Source organism: Mixophyes fleayi, chromosome 1, assembly GCF_038048845.1.
Source record: "Mixophyes fleayi isolate aMixFle1 chromosome 1, aMixFle1.hap1, whole genome shotgun sequence".
Taxonomy (NCBI): Eukaryota; Metazoa; Chordata; class Amphibia; order Anura; family Limnodynastidae; genus Mixophyes; species Mixophyes fleayi.
The window spans coordinates 202,019,418-202,038,620 of NC_134402.1; the positions used below are offsets into that span (position 1 = coordinate 202,019,418).

The window sequence follows — 19,203 nt, forward strand, 5'->3', positions numbered from 1 at the left end:
ACACACTTTTTGGTATAGTTGTGGAATAGCTTTACGGGAGAAATGGTGTCGCGATGGAATTCTGTAACGCGGACACAAAACCTCAATTAACTGTGAAAAACCAGCTGCGTTTATTGTGGAGATTGGACGCAGATCTAACACTAACATTGCAGCCATGGCGTCTGTGATTCGCTTGGCGACTGGGTGACTGCTGTCATATTTGCTTCCCCTCGCAAATGATTGTTTCACAGTTAATTGCTGAAATGTAGGACTGCTCATTTTATTCACCTGCCTCTGGGATGACGATTCACCCCCAGCAGCAGCAACAGCAGCAGCAGGACTAACGCTTTCTTCAGAGGAATCAATAATAGTGCCGGAGTCATCCAGCCTTAAGTGGGATGCCGGGCTAACTCCGAGCGCTACTGAGGATATTGATGAGGATGGTGTGGTGGGTGTATTTTGTAGCCGTCGGTATGTCGGTGAGCGGAGGGTCTTAGCTGATGAGGGAGTGCTTGTATTCTTTTGGGAAGAACTTTCAGCTTTTCCCAACACTTTGCCATGAACTCTCGTTAAATGGCGTAACATAGACGAGGTTCCAAGATGGTTAAGGTCCCTCCCTCGACTGACTGTGGCTTCACATACACTACAAATGGCTATACAATTGTTGTCTGGATTTGGGTAGAAATAATTCCACACATAAGAAGTGGATTTTTTTGTTTTATGCCCAGGCATGACAATGGCCTTTTTCTTGTCACGTGCCAGAACTGCTGCCACTGGTGCAGGACTTACACAAACAACCTCATCCTCATCAACATCCTCATTAGCGCCCTCGTCGCCTACACAAATCTCCCCCTCATCCTCTTCTAATTCCAAAGTGGCATCCTCAATTTGGGTATCACCGGCTACACTCGGGCTATTAAGGCACACATCAGCAGAATGCTCACGATTAGACATCCCACTGTTGGATGGACTCTCCACAGGGATTGTTGTCATTTGTGAATCAGAGCAAATATTATCCTGTAATGCCTCACTGTTATCTTGCAGCTCGGCTTTGACGCGTAACAGTAGTTGTGCACCAATTGTAGGCTGGGTAACTTTTTGGGATCTGCCACTAATAGCCAAAGGTGAAGGCCTCATTCTCTCTTTGCCACTGCGTGTGTAGAATGGCATGCTTGCAATTTTTTTTTTATCGTCACTTAACTTTAGCTCAGTTACACTTCTTTTTCGCTTCAATACAGTAAAATTTTTTTTGGTTTTTGTTTTTTGCACTAATTTGAAAACACTCTGTTGTTTGACATCACCTTGGCCAGATGACGTACTGGGAACACTAACATCAGGACTGGTGACAGAACCTGGTTGCTCATTTAGATCATATGTGGACTGCTTTGAATCCATTCTGAGCGCAAACCACTGGGGAGTGCTAAAAATTATTTAGTAGATTCTGCTGACAGTTATGACTTTTGACAGCCAGAAATATTAATGCACAATTAGGGAGGACACCCCAAAAGCACTGAGGAGTGCTAAAAATTATTTAGTAGATACTGCTGACAGAAATGACTTTTGACAGCCAGAAATATTAATGCACAATTAGGGAGGACACCCCAAAAACACTGAGGAGTGCTAAAAATTATTTAGTAGATACTGCTGACAGATATGACTTTTGACAGCCAGAAATATTAATGCACAATTAGGGAGGACACCCCAAAAACACTGAGGAGTGCTAAAAATTATTTAGTAGATACTGCTGACAGAAATGACTTTTGACAGCCAGAAATATTAATGCACAATTAGGGAGGACACCCCAAAAGCACTGAGGAGTGCTAAAAATTATTTAGTAGATTCTGCTGACAGTTATGACTTTTGACAGCCAGAAATATTAATGCACAATTAGGGAGGACACCCCAAAAGCACTGAGGAGTGCTAAAAATTATTTAGTAGATACTGCTGACAGATATGACTTTTGACAGCCAGAAATATTAATGCACAATTAGGGAGGACACCCCAAAAACACTGAGGAGTGCTAAAAATTATTTAGTAGATACTGCTGACAGATATGACTTTTGACAGCCAGAAATATTAATGCACAATTAGGGAGGACACCCCAAAAACACTGAGAAGTGCTAAAAATTATTTAGTAGATACTGCTGACAGATATGACTTTTGACAGCCAGAAATATTAATGCACAATTAGGGAGGACACCCCAAAAGCACTGAGGAGTGCTAAAAATTATTTAGTAGATTCTGCTGACAGTTATGACTTTTGACAGCCAGAAATATTAATGCACAATTAGGGAGGACACCCCAAAAGCACTGAGGAGTGCTAAAAATTATTTAGTAGATACTGCTGACAGATATGACTTTTGACAGCCAGAAATATTAATGCACAATTAGGGAGGACACCCCAAAAACACTGAGGAGTGCTAAAAATTATTTAGTAGATACTGCTGACAGATATGACTTTTGACAGCCAGAAATATTAATGCACAATTAGGGAGGACACCCCAAAAGCACTGAGGTGTGCTACAAATTATTTAGTAGATACTGCTGACAGATATGACTTTTGACAGCCAGAAATATTAATGTACAATTATGGGGGACACCCCAAAAGCGCTGGGGAGTGCCAAATATGAAGAAAAAATAATAAACCTCTATCCTCCTCTCTGCACTAGCGATTTTGGTTAGAGCAATTGCAAGAACAATATTGTATTCTCTGTCCCTGCTCTAATTAGCCTATGACTACACCCTGCTCTCTCCCTCTGTCAAATGGCGATGGATTGCTGTGGAGGCGTGTATTTATAAAGTTGAAGTATCGCGAGAACCGAGTCCCGAGATCCGACGACGTCACAATGACGTTCGGCCTCGATTTGGATTCGGAATGGGCGGGAGAGTACCGAGCTGCTCAGCTCGGTACTCGGATACCCAAAGTTCGGGTGGGTTTGGAGAACCGGACCCGCCCATCTCTAACCAGAACGCAACATGGTAAAAAGAGCCCGTTGTCTCATATACAGGGCACTCATCTTGCTGTAAAGTGGTGGGGGGAAAGGCGGTGAGGACAGTTCCGCAAGGTGAGTGCACCACGGGGAACAGCCCTTGCCAGGCTATACTCACGGAAGCTGGTCCACTATGTCGACTCCCTCTGTCCCTGCTACTCCAGGGGGTTCTCACTGGCTGGGCTCTTACAGTGTCTTTGTCTGCTGACAGATGCCTGTAAACAGAGCACAGACTCCCTACCTAGGCTGTCCCTATTCTAACTGCTGCTACATTTCTAAACTCACTTGCACACCCAACACTGACAACTATCTGGCATGCACAATCCGCAACAAGAGATACACCACACAACAATGATACAACCAAGAGGACAATAGGGATAGGGTACAGTATGCAGTTACAATACAGTGTATAAACACTAGGCGATACAATAAAACACACTCACTATGGCATTGGGCTAGGGGGCCTACTAAGGTGTTCCTGGGGTAGGGGGTACAGGCTGAGGGACCTAGGGAGGCCAAGGGACTGAGGGTGAGGCCTAGGGGTAGTGGCTATGGCCTGTGGCTGTGAATCTAGCCTGTGATTATGAATCAGGTCTGGGGGCAGTGGCGGTGAATCAGCCCTGTTAGCAGTGGCTGTGAATCAGGCCTGTGAGCAGTGGCTGTGGATCCGGCCTAGGGCTAGTGGCTGTGGATCCGGCCTAGGGATAGTGGCTGTGGATTCAGCCTGGGGCTAAGCTTAAGGGAGAGGAGACTAGGGATGGCTGGCCTAAGGGTTAGGAGGCTAGGGATGGAAGCTAAAGGAGGAGGCCTGGAACTATGCTGGGTCACACACACACACAAAGAGCACTTACCTGTTCCTTCCTGGTCGCTGAGAGCTCTGCTACTGCTTCTTTCTCCTGTGGACCGGCTGTATAAGCTTCTTCTTGTGGCTGCTGGTATTGGGGCATTCCTTCAATACTGTTTTTCCATTTCTCTGCAGGACAACACTTCAGCTCTCAGTGTCCACTGTTTGCTGTGTCTGCTCTCGCTGCTGCTGCTGCTGCTGCTATCTCTCTGTGTCCCACAATAAACTGTTCCTTTCTTCTCACTCCTTCTCCTGTTTGAAAAGCCTGTCAGGATACCGGGGGCGGATCTATGGCTGGGCGTTGTATGATTGGTGTGTTGCCCGATGATGTCACCAAAGCATCGCCCCCCAGCTGGGAATGCAACTTAGCAAACACTGGTTCCGGCTCTAACATTCCCCCCTGCTTCACCCTACAAAGAGAGGGCACGACCACACATAATCTGCATACCGGTTACTGTGGCAGCCCAAGTTCACCCTCTAGGATCTTCTGGGAAGCTCGGTGGTGGGAAGGGGGCAGGTGGGACTGTCTCCTACTGGGACTGGGAGAGAGACCTGGATGATTGCATTCTCGACAGGGAGAGGATTCGGCACATCATCAACGGGTGGGGAAACAAACCAGAAGTCCGCCATCTCCACGGGTGGGTCGGCCGGGCCTTCCACTGTTGGTACCGCTGAGTATGGTTCCTCGAATAAACAGGGTCACAGCATGTTCCTGTGTAGTACCCTCATCCGTCCATCTCCATGTTTAGGCCCCACCTCATACACTGGTCCATCTGTATACACGCACCTCCGGACTACATGCGCCATCACCTCCCAGCGCCCACTCAACTTGTTGCCTGGCCTCTTCATCCGGACCAGCACGCTCTGGCCCACAAGGACTGGACCAGCTGTGGCAGCCGCCTGACCTTGGTGGACACGTGACTGCATCTACTTCTTAACCACGTTGTGGGCTTGCCCCAATCATTGTCGCTGCTCTTCCATTCAGCTGGCCGGGTTCCATCCAGCTGGTCGGGTTCCATACTTTTTCATATTCCGGGGGAGTGAGTGACAGGTCCCGCATCTCCCTGCCCGAGTGACCGAACAGTAAGAAGTATGGAGTGTACCCTGTGGTATGGTGCACGCAGTTGTTGTAAATCCACACCATCTCTTGTACAAAGTCTGGCCACCTGTGTCGCTTATCCAAGGTCCGCAACATCTGCAGCAGGGACCGGTTAAACCTCTAGCATGCTCCATTCCCTTGGTGATGATACAGGGTAGTCCGAGACTGTTTGATGCCATAAATCCGGTGTAGCTCCTTTATCATCCGCCCTTGGAAGCAAGCGCCTTGATCGGAGTGGATCCGCTATGGGCACTCATACCACCTGAGGAACTGCTCAGTGATGGCTTTGACAGCGGTCTTATTGCGTGAACCTTGTGAAGTGGTCTGTCATCACCAGGGCATATTGGTGACCGCTGACGGACTCCCTGATTAATACATAATTTAACATCAGAATCTCCAGGGGTTGGCTGGTCACAATGGTCTGCATGGGTGCTCGTTGTTCCAGGTACTTTGCTAGGCCACAGGGCCGGCACTGCCTGCAGACCTCTTCTGCCACATCCTGCAATCCACGCATAAAGAATTGCCTCTGGAGTCAGTGGTACGTCTTGCTTGCGCCCTGCTCCTTGAATGTGGTCCTCCACAACCAGCTGTTTCGCTGCGCTCACCAGGACCATGATTTGCCACACCAGGCAGCACTCCTGTTCTAGATATGCACACTGGTATAATACTCCTTCCCGCACTTTGTACTGGTCCCAGTTATGCAACAGTCTCCGGCCCATTGAAGTCAGACGACTCTGCTCACTCGTAGAAGGCCAGTGCCCCTCCAGCTTCCACTGTCTGATGATCTGGATGTTGGCATCCCTCCCTTGCTCTTGAGCCCACTCCGAGACAGTCTTCTTCACTGTGATGGTATGTACTGTATTGGTGGTCTCCTCCAGATGGGTATGAGGCATGGGCTCTATTCGGGTGAGATCCATGATCTCAATCTCCTACCGTTCTTTGTCTCCACATCCCGCTGGGGCCTCCACTAGGAAGCGGGAAAGGGCATCAGCATTTCCATTCTGCTTACCGGGACAGTAGCGAATCTTTTATTGGTACTTGGCTAATCACCGTTGCTCCAAGACTCCTAGATGAGCGTTTTCCAGGTAGGCTAGGGGGTTGTTGTCAGTGACAATCTAAAACGTGGCCAGTGTGAGGTATTCCGCAAATTTCTCTGTCACAGCCCAGACCACCACCAAGATCTCCAACTTGAAGGAACTGTAGTTCTCTGGGTTCCCTTTCAGACTCCCGCAAGCTTCTGCTGGCATAGGCGATCACCCTCTCCCTCCTGTCTTGCACTTGGGCGAGGACAGCCCCTAGTCCGCGGAGGCTTCCTTCGGTGTAGAGAACAAATGATTTTTCAACATTAGCCAACACTGGGGCCTTTACCAACTCCTCTTTCAGTTGTTTGAATGCTATCTCCTGGGCGGTGCCCCATCCGACAGTGTGGTTCTTTGCTCCCGCTGTGGCTCCTCTGAGTCCAAGAAAGGCACGTAACTCCGTTATGGTAGTGGGTGTTTTCCAGTCTTGGACCACTGTTACCTTGCCTGTGGTAGGCTGCACTCCTTCCCCAGACACAAGGTGGCCCAAGTACTCTAAGCTGGACTTTAGGAGGTGACACTTCCTCTGCGTCAGTTATAGACCAAACCCTTCTAGCCGTTATAAAACCAGATTCAGGCGCGCCAGGGACGGGGCAAATACAATGATGTCATCAAGGTAAATCAAGATGGCATCAAAGTTAAGATCACCCAAGCATCGCTCCATTATCCATTGAAGGCGGCTGGTGCATTGGTGAGTCCGAAAGGCATTCAAAGGAATTCGAACAGATCCATGGGCGTTACGAATGCCGTCTTCTCCCGATCCTTTTCCACTAGAGGGATTTGCCAATATCCACTCGCCAAATCCAAAGTGGAGCAGTACCGAGCGCGCCCGAGGGCAGCCAGGGACTCCTCAATGCGGGGTAACAGGTACGCATCCCTTACGGTGCAGCTGTTGAGGCGACGATAATCCACGCAGAAGCGCAAAGTCCCGTCCTTCTTGCACACTAGCATGATGGGGGCAGCCCACGGACTCATTCTCTGCAACCACCTGGTTGTCCAACATCTGTTTCAACATGTTATTCACCTCCTGATAGAGTTTAGGAGGTACCAATAATCGAATGGGTGCAGCGTCTCCCATGTGGATCTCGTGCTCTAGGTTGGTGGTGCACCCAAATTCCTCTTCGTGTTGCTAGAATGCTCGCTGCCTTCTCCACAACACCTTGTGCCGAGCGGGCACCTTTAACGTCTGCTTGTGGTTGGTCCTAATCAACCCAAGGGGTCCTGGCTCCATGGTGGGTTTTGCTCCACAACGCTGAACCACACTCTGAAGCGCCTGTTGTACTGACTTTTGGACCGCCAATTGCCTCCAGTAGTGCGGGCCTTTCTCCTGGGTCAATACTCTGTCCAGTCTGTGCAGGATGTTCATCCCCACGATGACTGATTCATGGTTGAGATCAGAGCCGACCACAACCACGACTGTCCAAAGAGCTCCACATCCATCCACACCACTCCGACCACTGAATTGGGAAGGTTGTTCGCCGCTCTCAGTCACCCAGGTCTCCACCTGTGGCGCCTGCAGAAGAGCATAGTGTTGCCGGAAGCACTGTTCAGACATGGTGGTGACCTGTAATCCGGTTTCTATTAGGTATTAGGACCTAGCCAAGGAGATTGTATCTCCATGGAACAAAGATACAAATGGAGAGAAGCTCCAATGTCAAAAAAGGAGAAGGAGTTCAACAAATATAGAGGAAAGAGAGGAGGACAAAAACCTAGGGGGCAAGACCCAAAATAAGATGTTAAAATCTCCAAATAAAGGCATTTTCAATCTTAGCGAGAAAAGTCTGATGAATTTACAGACAAGCATCCTTAGCAAAAGTCTGAAGTTTGCCCCCACCAGTCAGCTCAATAAATTTGACACTTATATTGACGTCCATAAATTCATTAGGAGGATGACCCTTAAAAAGTTTTTTGCACAAAGTGTCAAATCTAATAAGGAATACACTACTGAAGAGAAAATATCGGAATATCAACATACCGAATTTAAACCCAAATCTACATTTTATCCTGGCCATATCAAGGGACCCTTTATCAATGTGTTTCAAAAACTTTTTTGAGGGATTTGGAAAAAATTACAGCAGGGAAAGATGTGCGTTACAACATCACACGCTACGAAAGGAAGGCTATTGAACTACTTGAGAAAGACAATGAACGAATTATCAAACCCGCGGATAAAGGAGGCGGAATTGCTGTTCTGAATAAATGCAAGTATGAAGCTGAACTAAAGCGTCAGCTCGATGATAGGGACACCAATTAAATTCTCTTAGGGGACCCTACAAAAAGCTACTAAAAAGAACTTGAGTCGCTCCTGGATAAGGCAGCCATCCTAGGCATTTTAAGTAAAGAGGAATATGGTTATTTATCCATTAAATATCCTCGACTACCGGTTATATATATATACTTCCAAAACTGCACAAATGCCTTGGTAATCCACCAGGTGGACCTATCGTTTCAGGGATAGGGTCCCTTACAAGCAACCTTTCGAGCTACATTGACTTTTTTTTTTACAACCGTTGGTTAAGAAGCAAAAGAGCTATCTAAAGGATACTGGACATGTCCTGAATATACTCAAAAATGTCAAATGGGAAGAACACTATATACTCATTACATACGATGTAACATCGCTGTATACTATTATTGTCCATGACTCAGGATGCAGTCATGTGAAGAAGATTCTGGAGAAAGAATCAGATCTTGCTCAGGAACAAATTGACTTTCTCCTTGACAGCATCCATTTCGTACTACAACATAACTATTTCTGGTCCAGTGGGTCATACTATAGACAGGTTCGCGGGACAGCTATGGGCGCTAAATTTGCGCCCAGTTACGCAAACCTGTTTATGGCCCACTGGGAAGAAAATACGGTCTGGAATAATAACCCCTTTTTGGATAAAATACATACATGGCATCGCTACATTGACGATTGTCTATGTATATGTACAGGTACTCCATCCGAAATGGAGGCATTTATTGAATATATTAACACAAACAACTTGAACATTCATTTCACCTTCCAGTGAGCCCTCCAGTTACCTGGTAGAGGCGGGCTGCTCCGCTAACCCTCTCTCGCCAATCGGAGAACATCATATTATGCCCATCAAATTTCAGCAACTGAGCCAAGAACATCCCTGCTGAGAAGTAGGCAGGGGATCAATCAGATGCATGGACCTGCTGGTACTGTTGCTCTGATCATTGCTGCTTCTTGGGCATTCTTCGTTATGGGGTCCATCCTGCCAGCTACGCCAAAATGTAAGGTGGGGTCATGGATGGGGACCTAGAACGGGAAAGGAACTTACACTTGCACTACACACTGCTCTGGTCGTCCTCTGGAGAGTCTCCCTTCTCCTTGACGGTGTCTGCGCAGAATGGGGTGGGGGGATGTCAGAATACCAGAACGCAACAGGGGAGAGAGCCCCTTGTCTCGTATGCCGGACACTCGTTTTGCTGTAAAGGGGTGGGGTGAAACTACGGCGACTTCCTCTGTCCCTGCTACAGTGTCCTTGTCTGCTGACCGATCCCTGTAAACAGAGCACAGACTATCTAGGCTGTTCCTATTATAACTGCTGCTACGTTTCTAAATTCGTTTGAGCACTCAACCTTGACAAATATTTGGCATGCACAATCCGCAACGAAAGATACACAACACAGCAATTATACAACCAAGAGGACAATAGAGATAGAGGGAGAGGGTACAGTATGCAGTTACAATACAGCGTATAAACACTAGGTGATACAATAAAACACATTCACTGCGGCATTAGGTTTGCAGTGGCCTACTTAGGAGTTCCTGGGGTAGGGGGTACAGGCCGAGGGACCTAGGGAGGCCAAGGGGCTGAGTTTGATGCCTAGGGGTAGTGGCTATGGCCTGTGGCTGTGAATCAGGTCTGTGACTGTGAATCAGGCCTGTGGGCAGTGGCGGTGAATCAGGCCTGTGGGCAGTGGCTGTGACCTGTCGGCAGTGGCTGTGGGCAGTGGCGGTGGCCTGTGGTTGTGAATCAGGCCTGTGAGCAGTGACTGTGGATCGGCCTAGGGCTAGTGGCTGTGGATCCGGCCTGGGGCTAAACTTAAGGGAGAGGAGACTAGGGATTCTCCTGTTTGAAAAGCCGGCAGGATACTGGGGGCAGTGTTATGGCTTGGCGTTGTGTGATTCGTGTGTTGCCCGATGATGTCACCAAGGCATCGCCCCCCAGCTGGGAATGCAACCTAGCAACACTGGTCCCGGCTCTCACAACTTCACCCATTAACTTCAAAAGAGGCAATTTTATTCTTCTGATCACAAAAAGTAGTTCTGCACCCTATGTATAAATCGTACCTAAAGAATCCCCTAGATGAAATTTCCTTAAGAGTGCTTTCCTTTAAAGCAATTTTAACCAATAAGTTATGTCGTTTTATATTTTCTGCATTTTTCTTGTAAGTTTGGAAGAGGTTTCTTTGTATTTACACTGGTTAATTGCCATGTGGAACCTGATTGGCCAGAGACATCTTTAAAAAATGTTTCCTTCCACTTCCTCTGCCACCTTGAGAGAGACTCATTTATGAGTTGAAACGCGTTGGTGCATTGATGGTTAAGATATAATACTATTTATGAGAATTACAGAGTGATATTCATGCTCCAGATCTAGCAGCTCTTTTCCGGACGGGCGCTGTTTGTATTGTGGATGCCTTATACCTCTATACATCTGGTTTGGATCTCTGTATGTCTATGTATGGAATTGTCAAGGAAGTGTTTATTCTTACACAATTTTATGTTTTTAATGTGAGTGAAATAAATGCACATTGTCTTTTATGTTAATATTTATCAACGGTATTACACTATGCGTGTGTTTTTTTCCTCTCCATATGCTGGGTGGAGTTTATGCCATTAAACACCTGCAGTGACAATCCACACGGATAAGTATCAGCACGAATGTATTATATACATACATTTGCAAGAAAGTGGATGGTTTGTTTCTATCCTTTCGAGGACCATCCTATCGATTTGGATTGGGGAGAATATATATTTACCTACGGTACTATGAGTAACATTAGGTTCAAACTATCTACAAAATTCATCTATGCCTCTCCTCTGTCTTAGAATTGAGACAGAGAAAGACATTTTTATATTGACATTGAGACTGGAAATTTATTCATTGTGCTTCAATTTAAGTATGCAACTATTATCCTTTTTCAATTTCTTGTTATCAACATTAAGTAGTGTTTACATATTATAAGTAACCCTCTTTACCTCCAACCAGCCCCTCATTGAATTAATAGTCTATGTTCCTCACCCAACACCATCCTACTCACACTTCTTCCATCCAGACTACTGACCTGTATAGTGTAGGATGCAGACTCTTCTGTCTGCACACGTGGGATGGCACTTGTCAGGGGAAGTGTGTATATGGGATGCAGTCTGTATGTCGACAATGAACATGTCGACACCATAAGTGAGACAGTCAGAATGTCGACATAAACCTTAAGACGAGCAAATCCATCTCGCTCGAAGGTTAGGACTTCCTCACCATATTAGCCTTAAGGAAAAAATATTTATGTGGCAATTAGGTATGAGGGGGTGCTCTCCCAACCAAAAGCTATATCAAAATAACACAAATGGTGAAACAGATCACCTGAAAGGGGTTGTTTAATGAGGCACTCCAGTCCATTAAGGAGTATAAGAACAAAATTTTATTAAAGGTTTTCTTAAAAACAGATTACCAGGTATCACTAAGGTCGGCGAAATATTAAAATAAAAAGAGTGATAAAGAATGAAAAACAAGTGAAAGGAAATTAAAATAACCCTTCCGGGAAGCCGGTAATGAATTAATTGTAACACTTGGTATAATTATAAAATGGGAAAAATACCTATTAATATGGACACTGTATCTTATAATACAAAAATAACTAAAGTTTATTTATTCCACACATATATAGATACACTGTGTCAACTTAAAGTGTTGTTACATTGTGTAACAACACTTTCAGTTGACACAGTGGGCAAGATTTACTAAGCTGCGGGTTTGAAAAAGTGGAGATGTTGCCTATAGCAACCAATCAGATTCTAGTTGTCATTTTGTAGAAGGTACTAAATAAATGAAAGCTAGAATCCTTTCACTTGTTTTTCATTCTTTATCACTCTTTCTATTTTAATAATTCATCGACCTTAGTGATACCTGGTAATCTGTTTTAAAGAAAACCTTTAATAAAATTTTGTTCTTATACTCCTTAACGGACTGGAGTGCCTCATTAAACAACCCCTTTCAGGTGATCTGTTTCACCATTTGTGTTATTTTGATAAACCTTAAGACGACAGTTAAAATGTCGACATTGTGAGTGTCAACAGGTTGTGAAGTCGACAGTCACAATGTCAACATAAAGAATTAGATTTAAACCTTTAATACCGGTAATACAGTAAAAAAACAGTAAATAGCACTAGGGATTATCCCACACTCCTGGGGCGGTGGGTGTGGGGTAATATTGTTCAAGTTTATAAATCTATTTTGTCCCTGGGGCACAGCAGGTATCAGCATATCCAGGCTGCCATTAAGTTTCTGGACATGCTGGCACTTGTAGTACTTTATGCACTATACACACTATATGTACTATATATACCCATGGTTGCCAGGGAATGCTGTAGTACACTGAGAAAAAATGTAAATCGATATCATTGTAAGCATTTTTTATTTAAAATAAAAACACCCCTACACAACTTTCATTTAGCCTCTTTATTTCCTCACCTACATCAAGGGTTTTATTCTGTAATATATCCATAGATTCTTGGCAAAACAAAAAACCTGATAGACGGCGCAAAACTAGCTCTGAAGAGCTTTCAGTGCAAAATGAGCTTTTACGGTCCTATGTAGAACATGGGGGCTTCCCACGCCTTGAACTCAGCTCTGAATTTATTGCATGCAATTCATGTCCAAATGCAAATGGCAATTCTGGCTGCCTACGTTTCAAAGGGCAGAGCAGGGGAGGGAAGGGCTGGACACAGGTAGGCAATGTACATTCGTCCAATTCAAGCTCTGGGCAATTCTGAGGTACATTTTTTGTAGCTGTATTACTTGCATCAGCTGCAGGGCAGGTGTAAGTGTCAACTGATAGTGATGACTGATGCATATGCATGTACAAATTTACATAAGAGACCTGCTAATATTGACCATCATTGAACAGTCAACATGTTCTTCTTTTGGCCTATGGCCCTGAAGCATTGGCTGGCCCTGGCAGCCCTTCGCAGGTAAACAGCACCTCCTCCATAAACCAATATCCAGATTATCCCAATCTGGATGGGATCCTTTTCATAACCTGAAATGCTCATCATATCACAGCCGTGCTTGTTCCTCTGAATGCCCTATAGGCCTACCCCATTGCTATCCATATAGCCGAATAGAGCTAAGCAGCTTTACGGCCTCTCTCCCCAATTACACTGGCCACAAAAACAAAGTCCTGGGACCAATTCCCAAATGTCCTGATAATCATTCTATAACACATTCTATCTTCTTCCTCTTTTCTACTCGCTTTCCTCTCTGCTCAATACAAGTTAAAAGATTCCAAATAAAGTAAACAAAATATGTCCACATACTCACTTCTCCATATCTATTCCACAATCTGCTGTTTAAGATGACCCCCAGCTTCCTTCAAAGCATATATCTAGCCTACTGTTGACAATGCCAGATACTGTAGCTTTCCAATTTCCCTAACAAGGCTATGTTGCTCATTGCTTCTAAAGTGCGCTTTTGTCGCGCATTCACATCTGAAGTGAGCAGGAATTTCCATGTACAAACTAAATATCTCAGATTTAATCGAACCCGAACTGCTCACTTCTACTATTCATATCAAATTCTTTGACAATGTGCATGAAAAACTTTAAAATTCTGTCTGTCTGTATGAGGCATAGTGTATATGAAACTGCATAGCTTGGAAGTTGGACAATTTAAGTGCATTTACTATGTTTTACAGTGTACTGAATTTTTTACTTTTTGCTAAAAAGCAATTATTAACAGCTAATTTGAATTCACAAAACTTAGTGGGTAAGTTGTTAATAAAAATGTGATTTGTTTTATAGCTCTGAAGGATATTACGTTTAAGTCTGTTATTAAATGTTACCGATTGTAAGTTTTGGGGGTTTATGTTTTCCTCTTGATTAACACAATTAGAATCCATTAAGGTAGAACTACAGTGACTTTTGTCTTTTTCAACCTTACAAACTATGCAACTATCTGTCTAGAGAATTTACATAACATTTCATTAATTATATTGCTGTCAAATTTAACTTGTCTTACAGCTGCTCATGTCGGTGTTGGCATCATTGGAAAAGAAGGCCTCCAAGCTGTTCTCGCCAGTGACTTTGCAATAGCTCAATTTTCCTATCTTCAACAATTACTTTTTTTCCATGGACGTTTGTCCTATATCCGTTTTTCAAAGTTTTTGTGCTTTTACAACTACAAGACATTTGCCAGTCTAATCCACAACGTTTGGTTTGGGTTGTTCAATGGCTTCTCTGCTCTGGTGAGTACCAAGAAATATGCCAACTGAAATCATCATATGGGTGCAGACAGCTCAAGATATGGTGGTGAGGGTGGTGCATCCACCAGTTTTCAAAATTGACAATGATTTAGTAATAGGTGACAAAGCCTAAATGCACAAATGTCTTCTCATTAGCTGAGTTCCCCAGGAGCAATACTAAACTGTGCTGCAAAATATTAATTCACTGTGTGACCTCTCCTCCTCCACATGCCCTGTGCAGTTAAAGCAAATTTATTCAGTACACATATAGTAGAGATGAGCGCACTCGGATTTCCTGAATCCGAGCCCACCCGAACGTTTCCGATCTGAGTCGGATCCGAGACAGATCCGGGTATTGGCGCCAAATGAAAACCTGAAACCGAGGCTCGGAGTCATAATCCCGCTGTCGGATCTCGCGATACTCGGATCCTATAAATTCCCCGCTAGTCGCCGCCATCTTCACTCGGGCATTGATCAGGGTAGAGGGAGGGTGTGTTAGGTGGTCCTCTGTTCTGGTAGATCTCGTGCTGTGCTGTTTAGTTCTGTGCTGTGCTGTGTTCTGCAGTATCAGTCCAGTGGTGCTGTGTGCTGTGCTCTGTCAATTTTGAGTTCAGTGGTGCTGCTGGGTCCTGTGCTGTGTCCTGTTCAGTCCAGTGGTGTTGTGTCCTGTGCTCTGTGCTTCTAAGGGCATAGTTATTTCCCCATTATTCCCAAGTGTTTAAAAAATTAAAAAAAAATTATAAAAAAAAAAGTAATTATAACAAAATTTGCAAAACCAATCCAGCAGTATAAGTCCATTGGTACTGCAATATTACCAAGTTCACACATTCTGCAGTATCTTGTGCTACATATAATGGAGACCAAAAATTTGGAGGATAAAGTAGGGAAAGATCAAGACCAACTTCCTCCTAATGCTGAAGCTGCTGCCAATAGTCATGACATAGACGATGAAATGCCATCAACGTCGTCTTCCAAGCCCGATGCCCAATCTCCTAGTACAGGGCATGTAAAATCCAAAAAGCCCAAGTTAAGTAAAAGTAGCAAAAAGAGAAACTTAAAATCATCTGCGGAGAAACGTAAAGTTGCCAATATGCCATTTACGACATGGAGTGGCAAGGAACGGCTTAGGCCCTGGCCCATGTTCATGACTAGTGGTTCAGCTTCACCCAAGGATCTTAGCCCTCCTCCTCCTCCCCCCCCTACAAAAAATTGAAGAGAGTTATGCTGTCAGCAACAAAACAGCAAACAACTTTGCCTTCTAAAGAGAAATTATCACAAATCCCCAAGGCGAGTCCAAGGGTGTTGGTGGTTGTCAAGCCTGACCTTCCCATCACTGTACGGAAAGAGGTGGCTCGGGAGGAGGCTATTGATGATGTAGCTGGCGCTGTGGAGGAACTTGATGATGAGGATGGTAATGTGGTTATTGAAAATAAGGCACCAGGGGGGGAAACAGCTGATGTCCATGGGATGAAAAAGCCCATCGTCATGCCTGGTCAGAAGACCAAAAAATGCACCTCTTCGGTCTGGAGTTATCTTTATCCAAATCCGGACAACCAATGTATGGCCATATGTAGCTTATGTAAAGCTCAAATAAGCAGGGGTAAGGATCTTGACCACCTAGTGACATCCTCCCTTATACGTCACCTGAATAACCTTCATAGTTCAGTGGTTAGTTCAGTGGTCCAGTTGGATACACACCAGCAACACCCTCCTCGTCAACTTCCTCCACAATCTCCATCAGATTCAGTCCTGCAGCCCAAGTCAGCAGCCAGACTGAGTCCTCTTCAATACGGGATTCATCCGAGGAATCCTGCAGCGGTACGCCTACTACTGCCACTGCTTCTGTTGCTGCTGTTATTCGGTCATCTTCCCAGAGGGGAAGTCGTAAGACCGCTAAGTCTTTCACAAAACAATTGACCGTCCAACAGTCGTTTGCCATGACCACAAAATACGATAGTAGTCACCCTATTGCAAAGCGTATAACTGCGGCTGTAACTGCAATGTTGGTGTTAGACGTGCGCCCGGTGTCCGCCATCAGTGGAGTGGGATTTAGAGGGTTGATGGAGGTATTGTGTCCCCGGTACCAAATCCCATCGAGATTCCACTTCACTAGGCAGGCGATACCAAAAATGTACAGAGAAGTACGATCAAGTGTTCTCAGTGCTCTAAAAAATGCGGTTGTACCCACTGTCCACTTAACCACGGACATGTAGACAAGTGGTTCTGGGCAAACGAAGGACTATATGACTGTGACAGCCCACTGAGTAGATGCATCCCCTTCCGCAGCAACAGCTGCATCAGTAGCAGCATCTACAAAATGGCTGCTCGTGCAAAGGCAGGCAACATTGTGTATTACAGGCTTTAATAAGAGGCACAACGCTGACAACATATTAGAGAAACTGAGGGAAATTATCTCCCAGTGGCTTACTCCACTTAGACTCTCATGGGGATTTGTGGTGTCAGACAATGCCAGTAACATTGTGCGGGCATTAAATATGGGCAATTTCCAGCACGTCCCATGTTTTGCCCACACTATTATTTGGTGGTGCAGCATTACCTCAAGAGTGACAGGGGTGTGCAGGAGATGCTTGCGGTGGCGCGCAAAATTGCTGGACACTTTCGGCATTCAGCCAGTGCCTACCGCAGACTAGAGGCACATCAAAAAAGCATGACCCTGCCCTGCCATCACCTCAAACAAAAAGTTGTGACGCGCTGGAACTCCACCCTCTATATGCTGCAGAGGATGGAGGAGCAGCAAAAGGCCATTTAGGCCTACACAGCCACCTACGACATAGGCAAAGGAGTGGGGATGCGCCTGAGTCAAGCGCAGTGGAGACTGATTTCCGTGTTGTGCAAGGTTCTCCAGCCGTTTGAACTTGCCACACGAGAAGTCAGTTCCGACACTGCCAGCTTGAGTCAGGTGATTCCCCTGATCAGGCTGTTGCAGAAGCAGCTGGAGAAAGTGAGGGAGGAGCTGGTAAACCATTGCGATTACACCAAGCATGTAGCTCTTGTGGATGTAGCCCTTCGTACGCTTTGCCAGGATCCGAGGGTGGTCACTCTTTTAAAGTCAGAGGAATACATTCTGGCCACCGTGCTCGATCCTCGGTTTAAAGCGTATGTTGTGTCTCTGTTTCCGGCGGACACAAGTCTACAGCGGTGCAAAGACCTGCTGGTCAGGAGATTGTCCTCTGAAGAGGACCGTGACATGCCAACAGCTCCACCCTCATTTTCTTCCACATCTATGGCTGCGAGGAAAAAGCTCAGTTTTCCTAAAAGAGCCGCTGGCGGGGATGCTGATAACATCTGGTCCGGACTGAAGGACCTGCCAACCATTGCAGACATGTCTACTGTCGCTGCATTGGATGCTGTCACAATTGAAAAAATTGTGGAGAATTATTCTGCTGACACCATCCAAATAGACATGTCAGACAGTCCATATTGTTACTGGCAGAAAAAAAAGGCAGTTTGGAAGCCCCTGTACAAACTGGCTCTATTTTACCTGGTTGTCCCCCCTCCAGTGTGTACTCGGAAAGAGTTTTTAGTGCAGCGGGGAACCTGGTCAGTGAGCGGCGAAGGAGGTTACTTCCTCACAACGTTGAAAAAATGATGTTTATAAAAATGAATAATCAATTCCTCAATGAAGTACAGCACTGCCCTCCAGATAGCACAGAGGGACCTGTGGTTGTAGAGTCCAGCGGGGACGAATTGATAATGTGTGATGAGGAGGAAGTACACACTGTAGGGGGAGAGGAATCAGAGGTTGAGGATGAGGACGACATCTTGCCTCAGTAGAGCCTGTTTATTTTGTACAGGGAAGATGAATAGCTTTTTTGGTGTGGGGGCCCAAACAAACCTATCATTTCAGCCACAGTTGTTTGGTAGGCCCTGTCGCTGAAATGATTGGTTTGTTATAGTGTGCATGTCCTATTTCAACAACATAAGGGTGGGTGGGGGGGCCCAAGGACAATTCCATCTTGCAACTCTTTTTTTGGCATTATGTGACCATTCAACAGTCGTTTGCCATGTTTAAAAAGTAAAACAAAATGTCAACAAATTCAAAAAATTAAACCAAAGGTAAAATGCCCTGTCATTATTTAAAACAAGAGGTATTGACGTGCTAGAATTACTGTATTGTTTTATATGTTATAAACACTACACTTGGAAGTTGGAGGAGGTATTGTGGCCCCGGTACCAAATTTAGTACCGGGGCCACTCCACTATGCAGTCCAGATAGAGGTGTATCAGATATTAAACAACGTTGACTGTTGCTGCAAAATTTTTAAATAATATTGTGGGGAACACTACACTATGCAGTCCATAAACTTTTTTGGTGGAATTCAGACCTGTGGAGGGTTTTTTAATTATGTTGTGGCCCCGGTAAAAAATTGTGTACCGGGGCCACCCCACTACGCAGTCAAGAAACTTTTTTTGGGAATTCAGACCCGTGGAGGGTTTTTTAATCATATTGTAGGGACCACTCCTCTACGCAGTCCAGATAAATTTTTTGGTGCGATTCAGACCAGTTCAGGGTTTTTAAATTATATTGTGGTGACCACTCCTCTACGCAGTCCAGGTACATTTTTTGGTGCGATTCAGAGCAATTCAGGGTTTTTTAATTATATTGTAGGGACCACTCCTCTACGCAGTCCTGGTACATTTTTTGGTGCGATTCAGACCAGTTCAGGGTTTTTAAATTATATTGTGGTGACCACTCCTCTACGCAGTCCAGGT

At 45.2% G+C, this 19,203-nt stretch overlaps 1 protein-coding gene across 1 annotated transcript in view; it reads left to right on the forward strand.

The window, feature by feature from the left end:
* LOC142148180 (phospholipid-transporting ATPase IK-like) overlaps positions 1-19,203 on the forward strand; it is a 460,892-nt gene that overhangs the window by 386,240 nt on the left and 55,449 nt on the right. Inside the window, exon 23 of the mRNA XM_075204771.1 lies at positions 14,249-14,472. Within this exon, the coding sequence (XP_075060872.1) occupies positions 14,249-14,472 (224 nt within the window). The remainder of the gene's footprint in view (positions 1-14,248; positions 14,473-19,203) is intronic.